We start from the raw sequence: 24122 nt of genomic DNA on the forward strand, positions 1-24122 counted from the left end.
AAGCTTATAAGTGTGTTCTCTTGTTTCCAGCTAATCTCTCACATAGAGGACGAGGGTCTGGACACAGAGGGGCTTCTACGGATACCCGGAGCAGCCATAAGAGTCAAGGTCATTGTTCGTCATTGTTGATAGATGTAGTCCTGCTTCATTCAATGTCTGGGGGACGTATTTGCATGCTGTAACAACAGCTTAATGTAGCCAAATTCTTATTTCCCTAATGGAAAGTTTAGTGTGCTGACCGACTGTGGAAGATATGATTAGTGTTGTACTGTAGGATGGTGTGATAAAGCCTCCAGTGTGGATGTGTTTAACTATGCTTGTGGGCACCAGAAGTCCCCACAAGAATAGTGAACAAACAAAAATTGGGGGACATTTTGTTGGTCCCTACAAAGTCAAATGCTATTTCTAGGGGGTTAGGGTTAGAATTACGTTTAGGGTTAGGAGTTAAGGTTTAGGGAAAATAGGATTTTGTGCCCCCACCAGGTTAGTGTGTGTGTTAACATGTGACCTATGTGTTCGGCTGGCAGGCGGTGTGTGTGGAGCTGGAGGGGAAGTTCTACGAGGGCCTGTTCCCATGGGAGAGTCTGAAGCAGCACGACGCAGCCAGCCTGCTCAAGCTCTTCATCAGGGAGCTACCCCACCCGCTGCTCACTGTGAAGTACCTCAGCGCCTTCATCGCAGTGCTTCGTCAGTCCCCCTATACATTATGATCCACACTTTCTATACATACAGTGGTGCACTGTATGTATACTCGTTTAGAATGTTGTCTCGGTTCTGTTTGACTTTTGTCTTATGTTGACTCATGGATTAGTAAAGCAATCCCGTTGCGGTTGGGTTTTTTGTTCGTTTGCCTTACTCACAGGACTGCCCACTAAGAAGCAGCAGCTGCAGGCTCTCAACTTGCTAGTCCTGCTACTTCCGGAGTCCAGCCGTGATACACTAAAGGTAGGTGGCTCTTTTCCTGTGCTCGTTCTCTAGCCAATACAGTATAGTCTCAGGTTGTCTGTTGGACACATTGTAATGTATCTTGTGGTGGTTTCAGGCGCTGATGGAGTTCTTTCAGAGGGTCATAGACCACAAAGAGCAGAACAAGATGACCTTGAACAACGTTGCCGTGGTGATGGCGCCAAACATCTTCATGTTTAAAGGCTTCCGCAACAAGATCAGCGAGCAACAGGAATTTTCCCTGGCCACGGAGACGGCCAACATCGTCCGACTACTCATCAGATACCAAAACCTGCTCTGGACGGTAGGCTCAAGTCATGGTGCCTCATTTATCAATATTGCGTAGAAACTAAAATACTACTTACGAATGGAGTTTTTGAATGTTTGTATGAATATAAAAAGTGTGATTTAACAAGCATCATACACACACACCGGTAGGAGATAACCATTGATAAATACCAATTGTTCTCAGACCTTGGCTATTCTAATTTCCAAACACCTCTAATTTACCATGTATAGTCAATATCATAAAGCCTGTGGGGAAATGCAGCACCGTGACATGAAATACAACGTCGCATCCCAAAAAAGCGAAGAAAAAAATTCATATTTTCAGAGACTGAGGTAGAGGTGCGAGTGTCAGAGATTGAGTACAACCAAAATGTTTTATTTGGTTGCTCAGCTGTGGCTTGACCAGTAAAAATGAAAACATGGCTACAAAGAGGAAGACTGTTGAGACAATTAGTTTCTTTTGCAATGGCAAATGTACTTCACATGAGTAGGCCATCCATCTTCAACTCCCTCCTGTAGGCGTTATAGGCCAACATTACTGTTCTGCAAAATGAACGAGTCGTGCGTGCCACCTCATTCAGCAGCGTCTTTTGCAAATCACATAACCTATCCCCTGAACATTTAAAAGTGGAGGCCTTTTCTGTTCAGTCTTTTTGGGATATTTTTTTTATGGTGACGTGGGTGCCATCTGTTGCTTCGTTAGTATTGGATGTCAGTGGAGGCTGCTGAGGGAGGACGGCTCATAATAATGGCTGGACTGGAATAGAGTCAATGGAATGGCTCTATTCCAGTCCAGCCATTATTATGAGCCGTCCTCCCCTCAGAAGCCTCCACTGTTGGCTGTGCATCTGAATGTCATGTGTTTACTTTTTATTTAATTTATTTTTTATTAAGTGGGTCTTAAATCCTGTCAAAAATCCTATAAGATTTGAGAAACGATATCTGATGAGCCAATCTGTGCATTCTGGAGAGAAAAGAAAGCCCCACCTGTCTCTAAAAACGTGCTCTCTGCCAAATGCAGCGTTTGCCAAATCCTCCAACAGAGCAAGATCATTCCATTTCCCCATTGTTAAAATACTATTAAAGACAATGGTTTCACTTGAACTTTGTGCCTATAATTTAACAAATGACTGTACTTTGTATGGATTGTTATCATAACAAATGCGCTGATGTGGTCAAATTATATGCCTGTCAAGATATGGTGCATGAATTCACATTGGAAATACAATGAAATTGAAAATTATTTATTTATTACTCGCATAATTTCAGACATTTTCAACATGTATTTTCCCCCATTCTATGCTTGACAGGAAGTGTCCTTATTCCACCAAGTGTGCGTACGCATGGTCATAGCTGTGCGTGGATTTACAGACACTCGAGCAAATGTTCATATTGAAAAATGTCACACTTTGCGTGGAAATGATCCCACTCATGGTTTACGCACAGATTTGTGCCTAGGCATGATTGGTAAATGAGGCCCCTGTACTTTATGTATCGGGCTACTGTACGTAATTGGTATGGCTCTTCAGTGGCACAATTTGTAATTGAATCAAACATTCTTTTCACAGATTCCTAAATTCATAATGAATCAAGTCAGAAAACAAAACACGGAGAACCAGAAGAAAATGAGCAAAGACCGCGCCATGATGAAACTCCTAAAGAAGATGGCCTATGAGCGAGAGAAACACGAGAAACAGGAGAAACCCCTCTCTGAGGTGAGGGCAGCAGTAGCAAACAAAGGTGTCTGTCTGTCTGTAGCACCTGTATACAGTATTCCAATTGGCTCTGCGACTGTACTGAAAAGCAGTTATAGCTGAGGGCAATACCCATGCTGTTGAATGAATCAAGAGGAGAATATGTGAATGACTCGACTCAAATGCCTTCTGCTCTTCCTGGTTCAACTGATGAGAGGGGGAGTGGCTCCCCTGTGACACCTAGTGGCAATATGTAGAACTGCAACTCCGTTTTTTATTGTTTGAAAATGACTAATGAAGAAATTGCATAATATAACAGAATTTAAATACCTCAAATAATATTTATATTGAAGAACAATTTTCAGTAAATGATTTTTGTATAACTGCTGTACATTTGTATTGGTTTAGTATGGAGTACAGTAGCAACACTAGTATTATGTTGGTTAGCTGAGACATGTCTGTGTTGTCTCTCCCCATGCAGGTGGACAGTAGTTCTCAGGGCTTCATCAGGGTCCAAGCCCCTCAGTTCTCTAAGGTCTCCATGGCTGTCCAGCTGACTGAAGAGTTGCAGGCATCTGATGTCCTCAGCCGCTTTCTCAGCCAGGACAGGTGAAAACCTCCGAGGGGCACTACTGTCATCCCGTTACACACAAGGCTTGCAGTCACCTAATGATTACTCTCAGCCCACTCCCTCACACCGGGTATTCTGAGTGCAGTTAAATTACACTACAGAGACATTTACACCCTGGGTGTGTTAGAACTGAGCAGCGTATGGGAGCTGTTATTTCTGTGACACTGCGCGGCGTGGCTCTGATTTCTCTGTATTTGTATACTGCCCTAGAAAGGCAAAACGATACTGATTTTTTTTTTTTCAGGATTTTGACTGGCTCAGAAAAGCTGCCAGCCTGTCTGTCTGTCTCGTCCCGACACGGTCATTACCAAAGGACAGTTGGAGATCGAATTTCAATGTTGCAAATGTCGGCGAGACAGACGGCAATGTTATTACAGATCTCTGCTGTTGAAACCCAAATGCTAGTCTTAAAGAATTATGAGATAATGTCTAGATGCTTTTTACAGTGTAGCTCTAGTATATACATTGCCTGGCTGGACTGAGACAGTGGATTGTGTAGTCACATGGAACAGAGTCTATAGGCATTTCAACATCATAGATGATTTAGCCGGTACTAACTTGTGGAATAGACATCGTTTGGAATGCGGTTTTAACCAATCAATGGCCAGGATTAGACTCAGCCGTTGTATAAATAAGTGATAATGCATTATCTTATTATGACGTAATTTGATTTGACCTACAGTGAGCTCCAAAAGTATTTGGACAGTGACAATTTTTGTTTTGGCTCTGTACTCCAGCACTTTGGATTTTAAATGATACGATGACTATGAGGTTAAAGTGCAGACGGTCAGCTTTAATTTGAGAGTATTTTTATCCATAACTGGTGAACCGTTTAGAAATTACTGCACTTGTTGTACATAGTTATCCCCCCTCCATTTTAGGGGACCATAAGTATTGGAACAAATTCACTTATGTAAAGTAGTAAGTAGTAACGGTAAGTATCTTGTCCCATATTCATAGCACGCAGTGACTACATCAAGCTTGTTGGATGCATTTGCTGTTTGTTTTGGTTTATTTGTATTATTTTGTGCCCAATAGAAGTGAATGGTAAATAATGTATTGTATCATTTTTGGAGTCCCTTTTATTGTAAATAAGAATAGAGGTTTGTTTCTTAACACCTCTACATGTATGTGGATGCTACTATGATTACGGATCATCCTGAATGAATCGTGAGAGTGTCAGATGCACTATTATCATACCCCCAAAACATGCTAACCTCTCATCATTATAATAACAGGGGAAGTTAGCATTTTCTGGGGGGGGGGTGTATGATATTTGTCCCAATACTTTTGGTCCCCTAAAATGGGGAGACTATGTACAAAAAATATATAACTAAAGGGTTCACCCGATATGGATGAAAATAGCCAAAACAACAAATTGGTCACTGTAACAATACATTTTTTTGGACATGGGTCATAGGTCAAATCAGTGGTCATGGTTGATATGCAGAAAAAAATGACGTAATAATAAGATAATGCACTGATGTATTATCACTTATCTACCGATGACATATTTGGCTGGACAGCAAATAAACATTAAAGCCATTTTCCCCTGTTTGCGTAGTTTACTGCTCTTTGCAGTGAAAACATGGTGGAACAAAGCCAAAGTGCAGTAACTTCACATACTGCTATTTGCCTTGGTTTTTACTTGGATTTTGTAGTTACTGCAAATGTCACACTCAATTTTCTCTGAAACTGAACATAATTGAACCAGGACACTTGGTCATAAGATTTTAACAGATACTACAAAACCTTTTGTAGGGAGGTATAAAACTCCACTGTTTTGGAATGTTACTCTTTGTAATGAGTTTTTTGTTTGTTTATCCCTCAGTATGTTGTCTGTGTGTGTGTGTTCTAGCTCTGTGTCTGTGAAGAGGGAAGATCTGTGCCTTTATGAAATCGGAGGGAATATACGTAAGTATTGCACACAGTCATTTAACACACAAACCATCTCGTATATCTTAAGTGGCTTTTCTAGTTTCTCAAACAGGATGATTCTATTACAAAGTGTTATCTGGAAAAAAATAAAAGGGGGGGGGGGAAGCGAAATGTCAACATCCTGCAGTAGACTATGTATTCAGACCATATTCTGCTGTAAATTCATAGTAGTACCATCCAGTAAGTCATTAAAGGTGTTTTAAGGACATGGTTCAAATCCCACTTTCCCTTAATTGGAGCCAAGTTTCCTGCAGCAACAGGAAATGTGAATTATTATGAGTATTATAATTAGTGGACATTTTTGTAGAGGTTGATACCGGGAAAATCAAATCAGAAATTTCAAAGTAGGAATGACAAACTCCAGAAGCCTCTTAAAATAAAAAAAATTAAAACTCATACACTACAAGTTTTGAATTTCCTCATGCAACAGGGTGATCAAATTTAAGATCCTATCTGTATGTCAGACATTACCCAATTTAGTTATTTTTGCTGTGTGTTGTTCCTGAACAGAGGAGCGCTGTCTGGATGAGGAGACCTATATGAAAGACCTGTTGGAGCTCAACCCCAGTGCAGAGTGGTTCATCAAGTGCATCCAGAGATAGGATATCTGACTGCTCGCACCCTGCAAGGAGAACTGACGGACAGACGGGGGTACCGCAAGAGAAAAGATTTACTTCACCATGACATGCTAATGTTAAGGCTGACCACTGGACCAAAGGACAGGTATTAGTGTTAATGTTGTTGTCGTTTGTGGGGCTGTAGTTTAGAATGCTACTGGAAGTCCAACTGTCAACGCATGAGGAGTTGGACAGTTATGACTGAGGAGAGCCACTGAACAAAATCTGTGATAGGTCTGTGTGTTGGTGACGATAAGGGCAATTTAATATACCGTCAAGGTCCTAGATTAGTTGATCGTAATGATCAATACAGTAAATGGTCAAAACCCAAGAACAGTAGTATTATAATGGGTATAAAAATGACAGGTTTGTCAGACATTGTATTTACATTAAATAGACATGCAAACACTAATATGATTTTTTACTCTGTAGCTCATTCTCTCTTGTAAGATGGTGAGTGCATGCCTCCCCTAACTCAATTAGTGTTTTTACTGTAGTTCTTTGTAAAGGTTATATTCACTGACTCATTCCATTTCACCCAAATACTGTCCAGCGACGTCTGTAATCAGCAATGTCAGTGCTCAATATTGCAGATAAATAGGCAAGTTACTAATTTTGTGATATTTTCTAAACAATTCTTCCCTGTTACTACTTTTAAATTCACTGCCAAATCATAATGTAGGGTGAGCTGAAGTGGTTGGTGGATATAACACTCCTTAGTTCTCATAGAGGGTATTCTAGCCCCAGTTTGCTCTTCGCCACTTATCTGTGGGGTCCCTCTGAGCAATCCCTCTCCACTGTGACTTCTGTCCGTTTTCATGTTGACCATGTAGACAGAATATGACCAGTGAACGAGACAGCCAATGAGAATCAAAGGGATAGCGTTAAGTACATTATTTAAAATGTTTGTTAACATCAGTTCTCAAGCTGTGGTCCTAAACTAGCAATTCAGGTTGCTTCCTAATAACATTTAAAGTGTGGTTCTCAAAAGATGCTTTCAATGGAGGAAACGGTTTAAAATAATTTAATGTGCATGTCTGAACATTTCAATTTAGAAAGCAAAAATGGTATAACTACAGATATGACTGTGCTGTATGAGCTGTGCTAAACGATGTGCTGTGTATACCCTCTCCCTGCCCTTATGTCGTGCTTTATACTGTAAATATGACTGTTGAAAGATGTCTCTTTTGTTGTTGTATACTATATGTTCTACAGCTTCTAAAATGACCACTAAACATTTTGTAAATAATTGCCTAATTACTCCTTTTTGGTGTGTGTGTGCTCATTTGGTATAATGCAACGGACACAATAAGATAAATGACAAAAGAAAGCAAAATAAAGTTTCCCCGATGGAGGATACTGTGTTTTTGTTTTTGCTTGTGACTACATGAGCAGTACATGTTTCCTTTGATGCGCCTGTATTGTGGCCTGGAGGGCTTGGCTGTAGTGGTGGAAGGGAACCTGGACACAATGAGGTGGCTGGAGCTGGCCAGACTTCACGAGGTCACACACAGAGGTCACCATGGCCTGTAGCTGCGTCACATCTGCTGGGGACAGAGAGACACGACACACCCATATGGGACAATATATAGATGAATTAAACAATAGTCTGCTGTTCTACCTGGAACTTGTAATACATATGGCAGCAAATACACTGAGAAGATTCATAAGTTCTTGTAATATTGGTTAACATTTAGACGTAACAGAAATGTAGCATGTCTTGTTTATACAGACGAGACAAGCTGAGCCTTCTAAGGTCTCATACATAGGACATACACATTTCAAAGCTCTTGAATACCACTGTCTCACATCACTTATTGAAGAAAGTCTGCCATGAGTAGGTGGAAAGGGGGAGGTGAGCATGGTGTTGGATGAAGGAGAGGAGGATGAGGAGTAGAGAGCTAAAGAGGAAGAGATAAGGAGGAGGGAGGAAGATAAGAGGGGGAGGAGAAGGAGGAATTACTTTTATAGAAGCAGTGAATCAATTTCGTTATTAAGTGGAGATCCCTCAATCATTCTCACAATAGCACATTGGTAGCAGTATCCAGGTTTCCATCCAACCATTTCATGGGAATTAATTACCTGACTGACACATGAAAAAAAGTCACGACCGGGCTGATGGAAACATGAAATGCCGACAATTTTATAAATGCCGACAATTTGTTCGTTCGACATGATGGGATCTTTTTGTGTTGGTCAAATTAATTATGCGAAAAATGGCGGTGGAAACGCCTATATTGATATAATAACCATCATATCGATTTAGAATTGAAGCCACGCCAGGATATGTCTGTGGTCCTCCCACTACGACTAGGGAAAGCATGCAGTTTATTAGGATCAGATTAAATAAATCATGAGCTTGATGCTCCTTTCCAATTAATATCGGGGGTTTTATTCTGGTGACATGATGATCGGTGCTTGACTACCGTTTTACAAATACAAATAATATTCTCAATGTAGGTAGCCTACCCGGACTGTATCTGCAAGCTGTTGGCTAGAGGGCATGTACCAAGACCGGAGTGGGCCTATTTACTATATAACGCAACAGCTTTTGTGAAAAAACATCAGTTGAGTTGAAAAAACGATGCGAACCCCATTTAATTGTATTTTTAATTTGGTACATGGGAATTTAACAGCAAAAGTGATTTTTATGTGCACTACGTCATCACGCACAGCATTTTATCCACACAAAAAAAGTCAGTTTGATGGAAACAGCTCTGGTGCGAAAATGCGCATATTGTTTTATAGAGATTTTTGAATGTTCGCATGAAAATCTGTTGCAAATTGGATGGAAACCTAGCTAGTGACATATCAAAGCTAGGCTGGGTTTGGTTAAAACCCTGAATGGAAGACCAAAGGCATAGCTGTATATAAATCAACTGTCCAGTAGGTGGTGCCTTAACCATGAAAACTCAAACCTGAAAATGTATAGTAATGCTCATGTTTCTGACTTATAAAAACAATGTGAAACCTATATGGAAATAATTTATTTTGTCGAGGTTACATTGTCAGAACATACACACTTTTATTATAAGATTCATAGATGACTGATATAATTCATATATTCTGCCTCAAATATGTCACAATCATGTATTCAATTGTGTATGTCATATAAGGAATATACTGTAAATCAACACATACAAATACACCGTTGACATATAAGGACAAATATACAAAATATTACCAGATACTATGTAATTACATTAATTATTTGATTTTTGTATACATTTTTTCTTCTGCCATACAAGATTCTTATTTGTTTTTCATGATTATTTTCCATATGGAGACATGGTTCAGTCTTTGAAAGTTGGATAAAGTGTTCACTCGAATGTTAAAGTGAGTGAGCTTTGTGCAGCAAGTTTACCTTTACTATTGTTTCTTTTCCACTGTGTCATCCAGAATCCTTGTAATGTTATATTCTTAAAAATTAGAGATTTCTTTTTTCGGGAGCCAAAGAAAACAGAAATGTCAAGGATGTGCTGTCAGCAAGGTTACATATGGTGCAATTTACAGTGCAATTTGAGAATCATTTGCGATTACGTTGAACAACAAATATGAACTCACAGCTGGAATCTGGAGAGGTTTTTTGGCCATCCCACCATATGTCACTAAAGTTGCCCCATCACTGTGAGGGCATTCAAAAAGAGGGATTAGCTTTCACAGAGAATCAGTCCTTTCAAAGCCTAAATTAACATGATGGATTACATTATTTATGCAGACCATGTTGCAGTAAAGATTTTGGCTAGAAACCTCCCCCCCCAGAAACCTACCAAAGACTAGAGAGGACAAGTCCAGCACTCCGGCCTCCCACACAGTTCAAACCCAGGATGGGCTTTGGGAGCTCCTAAAATGACAATACATTAGTGTAGTCTACAGTTGACTGTTGGAAAGAAGCCAATACCTCTAATCTCATCATACATTTGATGGTGTATCTATTCTCTTACCTGAATTAAGTTATCCAGACCCAGACATTGCAGCTCTTCTTCAGTGATAACAAAATCAGCTCCCATCGATTTTAGTTCCTCCTCCAACTCTTGTCGATTGGGTCTGAGAGAAAACATGAAAAATGTACTCATTGAATTTGAATACGAACACTATTGTTATGGTCTGGGTCGATACTAGACAGAGTCCCCACCTGTCTCTGATGATGTTGATGGTCTTCAACCCCAAGGCAGCAGCTATTTGAATGACAGCCTGACCCACTGCACTGTTGGATCCATTCTGCATCACAGTGGCCCCTGCAGACAATGAATAAATGATTGAATTAAGTCATTATTTAGTCATGAATTAATACTTGTTTACTGCTTACGAAGCACCATTTCATACAAAGTTTCCCACTTGAGTAACAGTAGCTTGTACAGGCAACAAGAATAGACCAAAAGGACAGGGTGTCCCACAGAAATAATGTTTATCGAACTACTGTTGTCTACCTGGTTTGAGTGTAACAAAGTCCTGCAGCATCCTGTAGGCAGTGCAGGGGTTCACCCCGATGGTAGCAGCCCCCAGCAGAGGGATGTCCTTGGGGACTTGGAGAAGGTCATCAGCCTCACACACTGCCTCTGTCCTCCATGTACCTTTAAACAGAACCCCACCCAAACGCTGTCTCACAATGATGATGTCATGTCACACAACACAAATACAACAAGTAGTTTGAGACTCTTGTCTCAATCATTTCATATCACTAGGTCTGGTCAGGGTAAAACGGAAGGTATCCACATGGCCCTCCCATCACTGTGGTTTTACAGACAGAAGAGGAATGTACTGTAGTACTGATGTACTGTTTTCTCACCAAAGCCAGCATCCCACGGTATGGCCCAGTCTCCTGGTCTCAGAGAGGTGACCTTCAGACCAACCTCCACCACCTCCCCCACTCCCTCATTCCCACCCACAGCAGGAAACACTGGAAGGATTGGGTATGTGCCTGTGGATAACAATGCAAATAACTGTTTTATACCCTGTGGAGTCTTGAAAAACCCGATCCCTAGGCAACAGCAGTGGGAGGCGAACTGAATGTCTAGAGAGAATCTATGGTAACACGAGGTAACCGGAGCCAGGCTCCAGCACCTTATGGGTGCAAAAGGAAAAGTAGGATAATAAGCAGGATAAACCAAGGTTATGCCAAAATTAGGGTGGTTGAGGCTGGGGTTAGGGATGAACTGGAATGTTGACACGCAGGTAGGGTTAGGGTTGTGGTTGAGGCTGGGATTAGGGTCGTGGTTCAGGCTGGGGTTAGGTTTGAATCGGGACGTGGACATGAAGCTAGGGTTAGGGTTGTGGTTGAGGCTGGGGTTAGGGTTGTGGCTGAGGCTGGGGTTAGGGATGTGGTTGAGGCTGGGGGTTAGGATTGTGGTTCATGCTGGGGTTAGGTTTGAACCGGGACGTGGACATGAAGCTAGGGTTAGGGTTGTGGTTGAGGCTGGGGTTAGGGTCGTGGTTGAGGCTGGGGTTAGGATTGTGGTTGAGGCTGGGGTTAGGGATGTGGTTGAGGCTGGGGTTAGGGTTAGGGTTGAGGCTGGGGTTAGGGTCGTGGTTGAGGCTGGGGTTAGGGTTGTGGTTGAGTCTGGGGTTGGGGATGTGGTTGAGGCTGGGATTAAGGTTGTGGTTGAGGCTGGGGTTAAGGATGAACTGGAATGTTGACATGAAGGTAGGTTTAGGGTTGTGGTTGAGGCTGGAGTTAGGGTTGTGGTTGAGGCTGGGGTTAGGGTTGTGGTTCAGGCTGGGGTTAGGGTTATGGATGAGGCTGGGGTTAGGGTTGTGGTTGAGGCTGGGGTTAGGGATGTGGTTGAGGCTGGGGTTAGGGATGTGGTTGAGGCTGGGGTTAGGGTTGTGGCTGAGGCTGGGGTTAGGGATGTGGTTGAGGCTGGGGTTAGGGTTGTGGTTGAGGCTGAGGTTAGGGTTGTGGTTGAGGCTGGGGTTAGGGTTGTGGTTGAGGCTGAGGTTAGGGTTGTGGTTGAGGCTGGAGTTAGGGTTGTGGTTGAGGCTGGGGTTAGGGTTGTGGTTGAGGCTGGGGTTAGGGATGTGGTTGAGGCTGGGGTTAGGGTTGTGGTTGAGGCTGGGGTTAGGGTTGTGGTTGAGGCTGGGGTTAGGGTTGTGGTTGAAGCTGGAGTTAGTGTTGTGGTTGAGGCTGGGGTTAGGGTTGTGGTTGAGCCTGGGGTTAGGGTTGTGGTTGAGGCTGGAGTTAGTGTTGTGGTTGAGGCTGGGGTTAGGGATGTGGTTGAGGCTGGAGTTAGGGATGTGGTTGAGGCTGGGGGTAGTGTTGTGGTTGAGGCTGGGGTTAGGGATGTGGTTGAGGCTGGGGTTAGGGATGTGGTTGAGGCTGGGTTTAGGGTTGAACCTTGACATGGACATGAAGCTAGGTTTAGGGTTGTGGTTGAGACTGGGGTTAGGGTTGTGTCTGAGGCTGGGGTTAGGGTTGTGGTTGAGGCTGGGTTTAGGGTTGAACCTTGACATGGACATGAAGCTAGGTTTAGGGTTGTGGTTGAGACTGGGGTTAGGGTTGTGTCTGAGGCTGGGGTTAGGGTTGTGGTTGAGGCTGGGGTTAGGGTTGTGGTTGAGACTGGGGTTAGGGTTGTGGTTGAGGCTGGGGTTAAGGTTGTGGTTGAGGATGGAGTTAGGGTTGTGGTTGAGGCTGGGGTTAGGGTTGTGGTTGAGGCTGGGGTTAGGGTTGTGGTTGAAGCTGGAGTTAGTGTTGTGGTTGAGGCTGGGGTTAGGGTTGTGGTTGAGCCTGGGGTTAGGGTTGTGGTTGAGGCTGGAGTTAGTGTTGTGGTTGAGGCTGGGGTTAGGGATGTGGTTGAGGCTGGAGTTAGGGATGTGGTTGAGGCTGGGGGTAGTGTTGTGGTTGAGGCTGGGGTTAGGGATGTGGTTGAGGCTGGGGTTAGGGATGTGGTTGAGGCTGGGTTTAGGGTTGAACCTTGACATGGACATGAAGCTAGGTTTAGGGTTGTGGTTGAGGCTGGGGTTAGGGTTGTGTCTGAGGCTGGGGTTAGGGTTGTGGTTGAGGCTGGGTTTAGGGTTGAACCTTGACATGGACATGAAGCTAGGTTTAGGGTTGTGGTTGAGGCTGGGGTTAGGGTTGTGTCTGAGGCTGGGGTTAGGGTTGTGGCTGAGGCTGGGTTTAGGGTTGAACCTTGACATGGACATGAAGCTAGGTTTAGGGTTGTGTCTGAGGCTGGGGTTAGGGTTGTGTCTGAGGCTGGGGTTAGGATTGTGGCTGAGGCTGGGGTTAGGGTTGAACCGGGATGTGGACATAAGCCTAATGTAACCCTAGCCCTGTTCAACCACCTCTACATGCTTTAGTCTTAGTTATTATGAAGTGTTACCAAATCTCTTAAAGATACAGTCTCTATTAACTGATTATCTATCATGTATGATTGATTCATGCAGTATGAATGTTACCTTGTAGCATGTTAATATCAGCTGGATTCACTGGTGCTGCCAACATCCTCAGTCTGACACTGTGTTGACCCAGGGCTGGCAAGGACATCTCCTCCATTCTATTATACGGACAATAACACAATCACGTAAACTACAAATTGCCATCCACATTGATGTTTAGGTGTTTCTTTATTCATATTGAAGAAACAAGTTTACAGCTACAGCAATGATAAAGACTTAAAACTGGGGAAACAGCACATGGCCATAATGTCTTTGACAATCTTTTTTATATATTTTTCAATTCGCTTTGGGGCTATTTTCACAAGTATGTGGTGAATTTTCAAAACTAGTACAAAACTACAAACGGGTAACACTTGTAACGCAGCAAGTCTTATATGCAAATCCTTTTTATTGTGCCCTCATTGATCCAGTATACAACCATTGATCCAGTATACTGTGAAACATTGGTTTAAATCACCCAAAACACAACGTAATGACATCTTCTCAATTGAATTGTTTTAACGCCCAGTTAATCCAACGAGGAAAAATGCAAGACACGTGTTTCAAAATAGCCCTGTGAATGTAATTTGCTACAGCACTCTAAGTTACAGTACATTACACTGTTTTCACATTAGGAAATGCACTTGCTTTAGTCCTCAAAATATCCCCTCTTTCTAGCCCCATGTCTGATCAAAGGTGTGATCATTGAAGGTGTGATCATTGAAGGTGTGATCATTGAAGGTGTGATCATTGAAGGTGTGATCATTGAAGGTGTGATCATTGAAGGTGTGATCATTGAAGGTGTGATCATTGAAGGTGTGATCATTTCACAATCATTGATGGGAAAATATATATATATTGTTCTGATATAATTACAAAATAGGTGTACTGTAATCAAATGAAATAAATTGAATTAATTAAATAAACATAACGTTTAGCATGGCACTAGTTTTCATCATGCCGGTCTTGAAAATTTGGCCATAGGCTCTCATCGACTTCACAGTAAATATTCTCACTGTTTATGCACCTGGGGGAAAAAAACTTTTGGCAAGGCAAACTCGACTTGAGTGGGTTGAGTCACTGATGTCATCTTCCTGTCCGGTCTTGTGCCCCCTCGGGCTCGTGTGGTAGGGGAGATCTTCTCTGCCTTGTCTCAGGGTAGTAAGTTTGTGGTCTGTTCATATCCCTCTGGTGTTGTGGGGGATACGCTTTGACAAAGTGAGTGGGGTTATATCCTGCCTGGTTGGCCCTATCCAGGGGTGTCTTCAGACAGGGCCACAGTGTCTCCCGACCCCCCTATCTCAGTCTCCAGCATCTATGTTGCAATAGTCTATGTGCCTGAGGGCTACGGTCATTCTGTCCTATCTGGTGTTTTTCTCCTGTATTATCTGGTGTCCTGTGTGATCTTAAGTAATAGCCCTCTAAATCGCCCATCTCTCTCTCTCTCTCTTTTCCTCCTCCTCCCGGAGGATCTTAGCCCTAGGACCATGCCTCAGGACTACCTGGCCTGATGACTCCTGGCTGTTCCCATCCCCAGTCCACCTTGTCGTGCTGCTGATCCAGTTTCTACTGTTCTGCTTGCGGTTATGGAACCCTGTCCTTTTCACCGGATGTGCTACCCTATCCCGGGACTGCTGTTTTGACCCTCTCTCTCCCTATCTCTCTCTACCACACCTGCTGTCTCGACCTCTGAATGCTTGGCTATGAAAAGCCAACTGATATTGACTCCTGAAGTGCTGGCCTGTTGCACCCTCTATAACCACTGTGATTGTTATTTGGCCATGCTAGTTCTATGACCGTTTGAACATCTTGATGAACGATCTGGCCTTAATGGCCATGTACTCTTATAATCACCAACCCGGCACAGCCAGAAGAGGACAGGCCACCCCTCAGAACCTGGTTCTCTTTAGGTTTTTCCTAGCCACCGTGCTTCTACATTTGCATTGCTTGCTCTTTGGGGTTTTAGGCTGGGTTCTGTACACGACCTTTGTGACAATCTGTTGATGTAAAAAGCTTTATAAATACATTTGATTGATTGAAGTGGATTTAACAGCTGACATCGATAAGGGCTTTCACATGGATTCACCTGGTCAGTCTATGTCATGGAAAGTTTTTCCTGAAGTTTTGTCCACCCAGTGTACATATGAAGTGGGTAAAACAGTATGTAAACATTATTAAAGTGACCAGTGTTCAATGACTATGTACATAGGGCAGCAGTCTCTAAGGTGCAGGGTTGAGTACCAGGATGTAGCCGGCTAGTAACAGTGATTAAAGTTCAGGGCATGGTACTGGGCAGAGGCCAGCTGGTGGTGACTATTTAACTGGAGATAGAAGCTGTTTTTCAGTCTCTCGGTCCCAGCTTTAATGTACATATACCGTCTCCGCCTTTCAGATGGAAGCGGGGTGAACAGGCCGTGGCTCGGGTGGCTGAGGTCCTTGATGATCTTCTTGTCCTTTCTGTGACACTGGGTGCTGTAGATGTCCTGGAGGGCAGGCAGTTGGGCTGACCGCACCATCATCTAGAGAGCCCTGCTGTTGTGGACGGTGCAGTTGCCGTACCAGGCGGTGATATAGCCCGACAGGATGCTCTCAATGGTGCATCTGTAGAAGTTTGTGAGGGTCTTGGGGGCCAAGCCACATATCTTCATCCCCCTGAGGTTGAAGAAGCGCTATTGTCTGTATAGAGAAACCATTTCAGGTTGTCAGTGATGTGCACGCAGAGGAACTTGAAGCTTTTCACCTTCTCCACTGCGGCCCTGTTGATGTGGGGGAGTGCTCCCTCTGCTGTCTCCTGAAGTCCACGATAAGCTCCTTCGTTTTGTTGACATTGAGGGAGGAGTTATTTTCCTGGCACCACTCTGCCAGGGCCCTCACCTCCTCCCTGTAGGCTGTCTCGTCATTGTTGGTAAATAGGCCTATCACTTTTGTGTCATCTGCAAACTTTATGATTGAGTTGGAGACGTGTGTGGCCACCGTATGACCTGGCGAAATCCTGCACAGAGCCTTCACCGTGCTGCCACTTTAAGAGCGCATCAGCAGTAAGGAAGGAGGAAATAAAGATAGCTCCTCCGGCTCTCTGTGCGAAGCGCTCGGTTGGCGCGCAGTTTGACAGTGTGTGCAACTCTGCAGAAGTCTTGTTTATTTTCAGCTTGCTTAGTTGTAAACTCGATCCGCCGGTGTTAGGTTGTAATATTTGGGACCGCTCCTGTCATTATTCGCATGGCGTAGTAGCAACATTGTTGCGAAGCTTTGAAAAACAAACAGTCATGTGTATCAGACGGACAGACAGTGCAACTTCAAGCCTGAAGTCAACTGCTAAGAACACCCCCTCTCTCTCTTACTCTCATTTCCCCTCTATCGCTCCAGTGCTTTACTCTGCAGCAGACTGTCTTTTTTTTTGTTAGGGCGCTCCCTTTGGTGTTTAGTGTCGTTGTATTTGGTGTGACGTTTTAGTTAAGAGAGTTTCCGCGAGAGTTTTTGTTTGTTGTTTGAACTGTATTGATTTTGTGTGGGACTATTTACATTTGGCCGAGAATATTTTTTGATATTTTAAGGCCTTTGTTTGGTCTATGAACCCCCCACCCCACACATCCACTCATATCTCCTGCACTCCTCCCCTGGGAGGTAATGCAGATTATTACAAATAATTTGATGTTGATGACTGGGTTCTTGTCAATTGCTTCTATGAAGTTGCAGTTAAATTGCTCTGCCATTAAAATTGTATAAGGTATTATTGATTGGGTTACTGGCAAGCAGGCAGTGTTGCCAACTTAGCGACTTAGTCGCTATATTTAGCGAGTATTCAAAACCCTCTAGCGACACATTTTTTTCAGCAGCAGTCCCTCCCAGCTGCAGTCAGATCAGGAGATGTTCACCCCTCCGCGTCCAGACTGCAAATGAATCAGGCATGCGGGAAGCTGTTTGAATGTTAAATGACGAGACAGAGGCATTGATCTTGATGTGATTGGCCTGACTGAAACATGGCTTAAGCCTGATGAATTTACTGTGTTAAATGAGGCCTCACCTCCTGGCTACACTAGTGACCATATCCCCCGTGCATCCCGCAAAGGCGGAGGTGTTGCTAACATTTACGATAGCAAATTTCAATTTACAAAAAAAAAATGACGTTTTCGTCTTTTGAGCTTCTAGTCATGAAATCTATGCAGCCTACTCAATCACTTTTTATAGCTACTGTTTACAGGCCTCCTGGGCCATATACAGCGTTTCTCACTGAGTTCCCTGAATTCCTATCGGACCTTGTAGTCATTGCAGATAATATTCTAATCTTTGGTGACTTTAATATTCACATGGAAAAGTCCACAGACCCACTCCAAAAGGCTTTCGGAGCCATCATCGACTCAGTGGGTTTTGTCCAACATGTCTCTGGACCCACTCACTGTCACAGTCATACGCTGGACCTAGTTTTGTCCCATGGAATAAATGTTGTGGATCTTAATGTTTTTCCTCATAATCCTGGACTATCGGACCACCATTTTATTACGTTTGCAATTGCAACAAATAATCTGCTCAGACCCCAACCAAGGAACATCAAAAGTCGTGCTATAAATTCACAGACAACACAAAGATTCCTTGATGCCCTTCCAGACTCCCTCTGCCTACCCAAGGACGCCAGAGGACAAAAATCCGTTAACCACCTAACTGAGTATCTCAATTTAACCTTGCGCAATACCCTAGATGCAGTTGCACCCCTAAAAACTAAAAAAATGTCTCATAAGAAACTAGCTCCCTGGTACACAGAAAATACCCGAGCTCTGAAGCAAGCTTCCAGAAAATTGGAACGGAAATGGCGCCACACCAAACTGGAAGTCTTCCGACTAGCTTGGAAGGACGGTACCGTGCAGTACCGAAGAGCCCTTACTGCTGCTCGATCATCCTATTTTTCTAACTTAATTGAGGAAAATAAGAACAATCCGAAATTCCTTTTTGATACTGTCGCAAAGCTAACTAAAAAGCAGCATTCCCCAAGAGAGGATGACTTTCACTTTAGCAGTGATAAATTTGAGGAACTTCTTTGAGGAAAAGATTATGATTATTAGAAAGCAAATTACGGACTCCTCTTTAAACCTGTGTATTCCTCCAAACCTCAGTTGTCCTGAGTCTGCACAACTCTGCCAGGACCTAGGATCAAGAGAGACGCTCAAGTCTTTTAGTACTATATCTCTTGACACAATGATGAAAATAATCATGGCCTCTAAACCTTCAAGCTGCATACTGGACCCTATTCCAACTAAACTACTGAAAGAGCTGCTTCCTGTGCTTGGCCCTCCTATGTTGAACATAATAAACGGCTCTCTATCCACTGGATGTGTACCAAACTCACTAAAAGTGGCAGTAATAAAGCCTCTCTTGAAAAAGCCAAACCTTGACCCAGAAAATATAAAAAACTATCGGCCTATATCGAATCTTCCATTCCTCTCAAAAATTTTAGAGAAGGCTGTTGCGCAGCAACTCACTGCCTTCCTGAAGACAAACAATGTATACGAAATGCTTCAGTCTGGTTTTAGACCCCATCATAGCACTGAGACGGCACTTGTGAAGGTGGTAAATGACATTTTAATGGCAACGGACCGAGGCTCTGCATCTGTCCTCGTGCTCCTAGACCTTAGTGCTGCTTTTGATACCATCGATCACCACATTCTTTTGGAGAGATTGGAAACCCAAATTGGTCTACACGGACATGTTCTGGCCTGGTTTAGATCTTATCTGTCGGAAAGATATCAGTTTGTCTCTGTGAATGGTTTGTCCTCTGACAAATCAACTGTAAATTTCGGTGTTCCTCAAGGTTCTGTTTTAGGACCACTATTGTTTTCACTATATATTTTACCTCTTGGGGATGTTATTCGAAAACATAATGTAAACTTTCACTGCTATGCGGATGACACACAGCTGTACATTTCAATGAAACATGGTGAAGCCCCAAAATTGCCCTCGCTAGAAGCATGTGTTTCAGACATAAGGAAGTGGATGGCTGCAAACTTTCTACTATTAAACTCGGACAAAACAGAGATGCTTGTTCTAGGTCCCAAGAAACAAAGAGATCTTCTGTTGAATCTGACAATTAATCTTAATGGTTGTACAGTCGTCTCAAATAAAACTGAAGGACCTCGGCGTTACTCTGGACCCTGATCTCTCTTTTGAAGAACATATCAAGACCATTTCGAGGACAGCTTTTTTCCATCTACGTAACATTGCAAAAATCAGAAACTTTCTGTCCAAAAATGATGCAGAAAAATTAATCCATGCTTTTGTCACTTCTAGGTTAGACTACTGCAATGCTCTATTTTCCGGCTACCCGGATAAAGCACTAAATAAACTTCAGTTAGTGCTGAATACGGCTGCTAGAATCCTGACTAGAACCAAAAAATTTGATCATATTACTCCAGTGCTAGCCTCTCTACACTGGCTTCCTGTCAAAGCAAGGGCTGATTTCAAGGTTTTACTGCTAACCTACAAAGCATTACATGGGCTTGCTCCTACCTATCTCTCTGATTTGGTCCTGCCGTACATACCTACACGTACGCTACGGTCACAAGACGCAGGCCTCCTAATTGTCCCTAGAATTTCTAAGCAAACAGCTGGAGGCAGGGCTTTCTCCTATAGAGCTCCATTTTTATGGAACGGTCTGCCTACCCATGTCAGAGACGCAAACTCGGTCTCAACCTTTAAGTCTTTACTGAAGACTCATCTCTTCAGTGGGTCATATGATTGAGTGTAGTCTGGCCCAGGAGTGGGAAGGTGAACGGAAAGGCTCTGGAGCAACGAACCGCCCTTGCTGTCTCTGCCTGGCCGATTCCCCTCTTTCCACTGGGATTCTCTGCCTCTACCCTGTTACGGGGCTGAGTCACTGGCTTACTGGGGCTCTCTCATGCCGTCCCTGGGGGGGGGTGCGTCACCTGGGTGGGTTGATTCACTGTTGTGGTCGGCCTGTCTGGGTTGGCGCCCCCCTTGGGTTGTGCCGTGGCGGAGATCTTTGTGGGCTATACTCGGCCTTGTCTCAGGATGGTAAGTTGGTGGTTGAAGATATCCCTCTAGTGGTGTGGGGGCTGTGCTTTGGCAAAGTGGGTGGGTTTATATCCTTCCTGTTTGGCCCTGTCCGGGGTGTCCTCGGATGGGGCCACAGTGTCTCCTGACCCCTCCTGTCTCAGCCTCCAGTATTTATGCTGCATTAGTTTATGTGTCGGGGGCTAGGGTCAGTTTGTTATATCTGGAGTACTTCTCCTGTCCTATTCGGTGTCCTGTGTGAATCTAAGTGTGCGTTCTCTAATTCTCTCCTTCTCTCTTTCTTTCTCTCTCTCGGAGGACCTGAGCCCTAGGACCATGCCCCAGGACTACCTGACATGATGACTCCTTGCTGTCCCCAGTCCACCTGGCCATGCTGCTGCTCCAGTTTCAACTGGCCTGGGCCCTAGGACCATGTCCCAGGACTACCTGACATGATGACTCCTTGCTGTCCCCAGTCCACCTGGCCATGCTGCTGCTCCAGTTTCAACTGTTCTGCCTTACTATTATTCAACCATGCTGGTCATTTATGAACATTTGAACATCTTGGCCACGTTCTGTTATAATCTCCACCCGGCACAGCCAGAAGAGGACTGGCCACCCCACATATGCTCTCTCTAATTCTCTCTTTCTTTCTCTCTCTCTCGGAGGACCTGAGCCCTAGGACCGTGCCCCAGGACTACCTGACATGATGACTCCTTGCTGTCCCCAGTCCACCTGACTGTGCTGCTGCTCCAGTTTCAACTGTTCTGCCTTATTATTATTCGACCATGCTGGTCATTTATGAACATTTGAACATCTTGGTCATGTTCTGTTATAATCTCTACCCGGCACAGCCAGAAGAGGACTGGCCACCCCACATAGCCTGGTTCCTCTCTAGGTTTCTTCCTAGGTTTTGGCCTTTCTAGGGAGTTTTTCCTAGCCACCGTGCTTTTACACCTGCATTGTTTGCTGTTTGGGGTTTTAGGCTGGGTTTCTGTACAGCACTTTGAGATATCAGCTGATGTACGAAGGGCTATATAAATAAATTTGATTTGATTTGATTTTGATGCGAGTAACCAGTCTTGTTCAGTACATGACCACACATCCGGGTATCTCAAGCACCCCGGTAAAACACAAGAGTTGCAGTAATGAACATTTACCAACAGATGGCATCACTGTGCCATCTTACACCCATAACAGAAGCCGCCGCTGGCTGATCCCGCCCTGGCTTACATTCAGGGCGGGATGTAAATGTAAAATGTTCTTTTTCAAAAAAAAATCCCTGCACAAAAATAAATCACTGCATTTGACTCACACAGCCTCAGTCACTTACTCACCTTGTCCACTGCATCTCTGTGACATAAACTAAACATCTAGCTGGCTAGCTCATCATGTCTCAGTCTAAACTGTACACTAAAAAATACAGAAAGGGGTGGGAATCAAACCCTGAATTCAAAGGCTGGTTGAACACGTTTATTGGAGATGATACACGGGCATACTGCTTGTATTGTAAGGCTGATTTCTACGCCAAACTTAGTGATGTAAAATAAACACATGACAACTCAAAAACATGCTCAAGGCAAAGCCTTATAACAGTTCCACCCAAAACAAGCTGGCATTTATGGTTAAAAAAAAATGACTCTGCAAAAAAGGCGCTATCGCTGAACATTGTTCCATGCTGTCATGTGATCACATTGGAGAAGCATGTAGAGAGCTGCTTTCTCAGACTCCACTGTTACCCACTTCAACATGCACAGGACAAAGTGCACAGAAATGATTCATGCTGTTCTAGCACCATACTTTCTGAAAAAGTTGGTCGCAGATGTGGGTGAGCAGCGTTTCAGCCTCCTCAATGAGTCCATGGATGTAAGTGTTTCTAAGAACCTGGGGGTTGTAATATGGTACTTTAGTGACACCAAGCAGACAAATGTATCAACATTTCTGGGGCTTGTTGAGTTGGAGGGAGGAGATGCCAAATCTATAGCCCGTGCTGTTGTGGCTTTCCTCGAGAAGTGTTGTCTTAAAAAAGAGAAACTCCTGGGGATAGGGACTGACAATGCCTCTGTTATGACGGGGATTAACAATGGGGTCCATAAAGTGATGGAGGAGGAGTAAAGCCTCAAATATCTGGCACACTGTGTGTGCCACTCTGCAGCTTGCTCATTTACAGTTCTAAACATATTTAGGGTGTTTTTTTTACTCACTTTTTTGTCTCTCCCACAACGTTATTCCTCTCTCCTACAGCGTCCATCACAATTACATGCACATGGCCAATTATGCAAATTAGGCATCCAACTGTCTTGGCTGTCTCATGCTGTGTGTGAAGGTATGTTATAATCAGGAATGCCTGAACTTGGAGTCCGATAGAAAACCAAGGCAAACTGCAGTAACTGCAGTCAAAACACAGTGGAACAAAGTGCAGTACATGTATTTTATTTGTATTTGTTAATGCTATTTGCCTTGGTTTTTACTAGGATTTTGTAGTTACTGCAAATTTGACTCTCCATTTTCTTTGAAACGGAACATAATTGAACCAGGACACTTTTTGTCACAAGAAAAAAAACATACAAAAATTAATAATATAAAATAAATGGTCACAAGATAAAAATGACACAGAGCCTGATTTCAGTCTTAACTCAATTTGACCAAATGCGTAGTTACTGCTGTTTTCAATTGTATAGCAGAGTACATCTATTAAAATGAGAATAGTCATTATAATAGTACATTACAGTATATATCATACTATATGATATACTTTACAAATGTACATTTTCATTATGTAGTTCTTAATCTGTAGTAGAAAAAATCATAAGTAATTAAGTTTTAAGGATTAAGTAACAGTAAAATGTATTTTAACAAATGAGAAGACAATCATATTGAAAGTAATGTCAGCATTGCAATGTGAAACATGTATTTCTAGATGAAATACTGATTAGGTTTGGTGAAAAAGTGACTATGATTTTGTGTGTTGTACTGCACTTAGTCAATCGAAAATGTGCTTAGAGTTTTGAAACAAGTGCCTTTTAATGATCTGTTTTGAGCAGAACTCTTTTCATTTCACAGTGAGCATCTCAAATTCCCTCGCAGATGTCTTCCAATCGACACACAAGTATGGCAACATCATATGATCCCTTACCTGACTGTGTCATAGTGATGTCCGTGCTTTCTGTAGACCAGTGCTGAGCAGGAGTGGAGTTGCCGTAGAGCACCAGGGGCCAGGGTGGTTCTGCTCTCTCTCTGCCACAGGGGCAGCACTCTCTTCTGGGTCAGTCTGAACAGAGGCCTCCTCATGACGATTGATGCAGCAAAGGCCACACTATGGATGAACCAGTTCTACTTCTACATGGCATTAATGGGACACTGCCTCTCAGTAATCTCACTTCCTTAAACCTGAAAGTCCTAATGGACTGGGAGGGTGAAGAAAGTATGTGTTTTCCCGTATGTCATCTTCACTGTGGTGGTGACCCTGAAGCTAAATACTTCATGATTGTGTAACAGCCTTCTAAAAAATCGTAAATTCCCAATGTTCCTCATAAGAACGAAAGTCGGGAAAAGGTCAAATTGTAATAGCACAGAAGACATTCGTAGAGCTGAATTGAAGGGATAAGTTCAACTAAATGACAAAATGACCCA

The 24122-nt window shown here is 43.3% G+C and overlaps 2 protein-coding genes and 1 long non-coding RNA gene across 10 annotated transcripts in view; 2 read left to right on the forward strand and 1 right to left on the reverse strand.

Annotated features, from left to right (window-relative positions):
* The window catches only part of arhgap18 (Rho GTPase activating protein 18), a 22622-nt gene extending 15154 nt beyond the window's left edge, over positions 1 to 7468 (forward strand). For 2 of the 3 annotated variants that reach the window (XM_029676907.2, XM_029676905.2), the window contains exons 8-15: positions 31 to 108; positions 528 to 687; positions 863 to 945; positions 1043 to 1249; positions 2802 to 2948; positions 3409 to 3536; positions 5390 to 5472; positions 6007 to 7468. In XM_029676907.2, coding sequence (XP_029532767.2) covers positions 31 to 108; positions 528 to 687; positions 863 to 945; positions 1043 to 1249; positions 2802 to 2948; positions 3409 to 3536; positions 5390 to 5472; positions 6007 to 6098 — 978 coding nt within the window. In that variant the 3' untranslated portion in view covers positions 6099 to 7468. The remainder of the gene's footprint in view (positions 1 to 30; positions 109 to 527; positions 688 to 862; positions 946 to 1042; positions 1250 to 2801; positions 2949 to 3408; positions 3537 to 5389; positions 5473 to 6006) is intronic. The other variant, XM_029676906.2, reaches the window with a different exon arrangement.
* On the reverse strand, positions 7122 to 24041 carry LOC115139472 (enoyl-[acyl-carrier-protein] reductase, mitochondrial). Of its 6 annotated transcripts, none has more exons than XM_029676910.2 (11): positions 23626 to 24041; positions 13509 to 13606; positions 10903 to 11034; positions 10544 to 10687; positions 10249 to 10351; positions 10058 to 10160; positions 9884 to 9957; positions 9678 to 9738; positions 9478 to 9550; positions 7923 to 8014; positions 7568 to 7660 (listed from the first exon to the last, which is right to left on the reverse strand). In XM_029676910.2, the coding sequence occupies exons 1-11, from the start codon at positions 23778 to 23780 to the stop codon at positions 7652 to 7654; spliced, it is 1044 nt and encodes a 347-aa protein (XP_029532770.2). In that variant the 5' UTR covers positions 23781 to 24041; the 3' UTR covers positions 7568 to 7651. The 6 variants fall into 6 exon arrangements, with proteins under 6 accessions (XP_029532768.2, XP_029532769.2, XP_029532770.2 ...); XM_029676911.2 differs by having other exon boundaries at positions 7568 to 7657; positions 23626 to 24039; XM_029676908.2 differs by lacking the exon at positions 7923 to 8014 and having other exon boundaries at positions 7122 to 7660; positions 23626 to 24004.
* LOC135574685 (uncharacterized) lies at positions 15399 to 21550 on the forward strand. Its single transcript, XR_010465562.1, has 2 exons — positions 15399 to 17111; positions 20808 to 21550. It is a non-coding gene; the product is annotated as an uncharacterized LOC135574685 (long non-coding RNA).
* Positions 24042 to 24122: the final 81 nt, after the last annotated feature.

Source organism: Oncorhynchus nerka, linkage group LG13 (genome assembly GCF_034236695.1).
Source record: "Oncorhynchus nerka isolate Pitt River linkage group LG13, Oner_Uvic_2.0, whole genome shotgun sequence".
Classification (NCBI taxonomy): domain Eukaryota; kingdom Metazoa; phylum Chordata; class Actinopteri; order Salmoniformes; family Salmonidae; genus Oncorhynchus; species Oncorhynchus nerka.

Excerpts from the sequence above, each read along its gene's own strand:
- LOC115139472 (XM_029676908.2), bottom strand. The coding sequence starts at position 23,780 with ATGAGGAGGCCTCTGTTCAGACTGACCCAGAAGAGAGTGCTGCCCCTG. Across the intron at positions 9,958-10,057 it reads GTCTGGATAACTTAATTCAG|GAGCTCCCAAAGCCCATCCT; the intron begins GTAAGAGAATAG and ends TTGTCATTTTAG. Across the intron at positions 9,739-9,883 it reads CTTGTCCTCTCTAGTCTTTG|TGATGGGGCAACTTTAGTGA; the intron begins GTAGGTTTCTGG and ends ATGCCCTCACAG.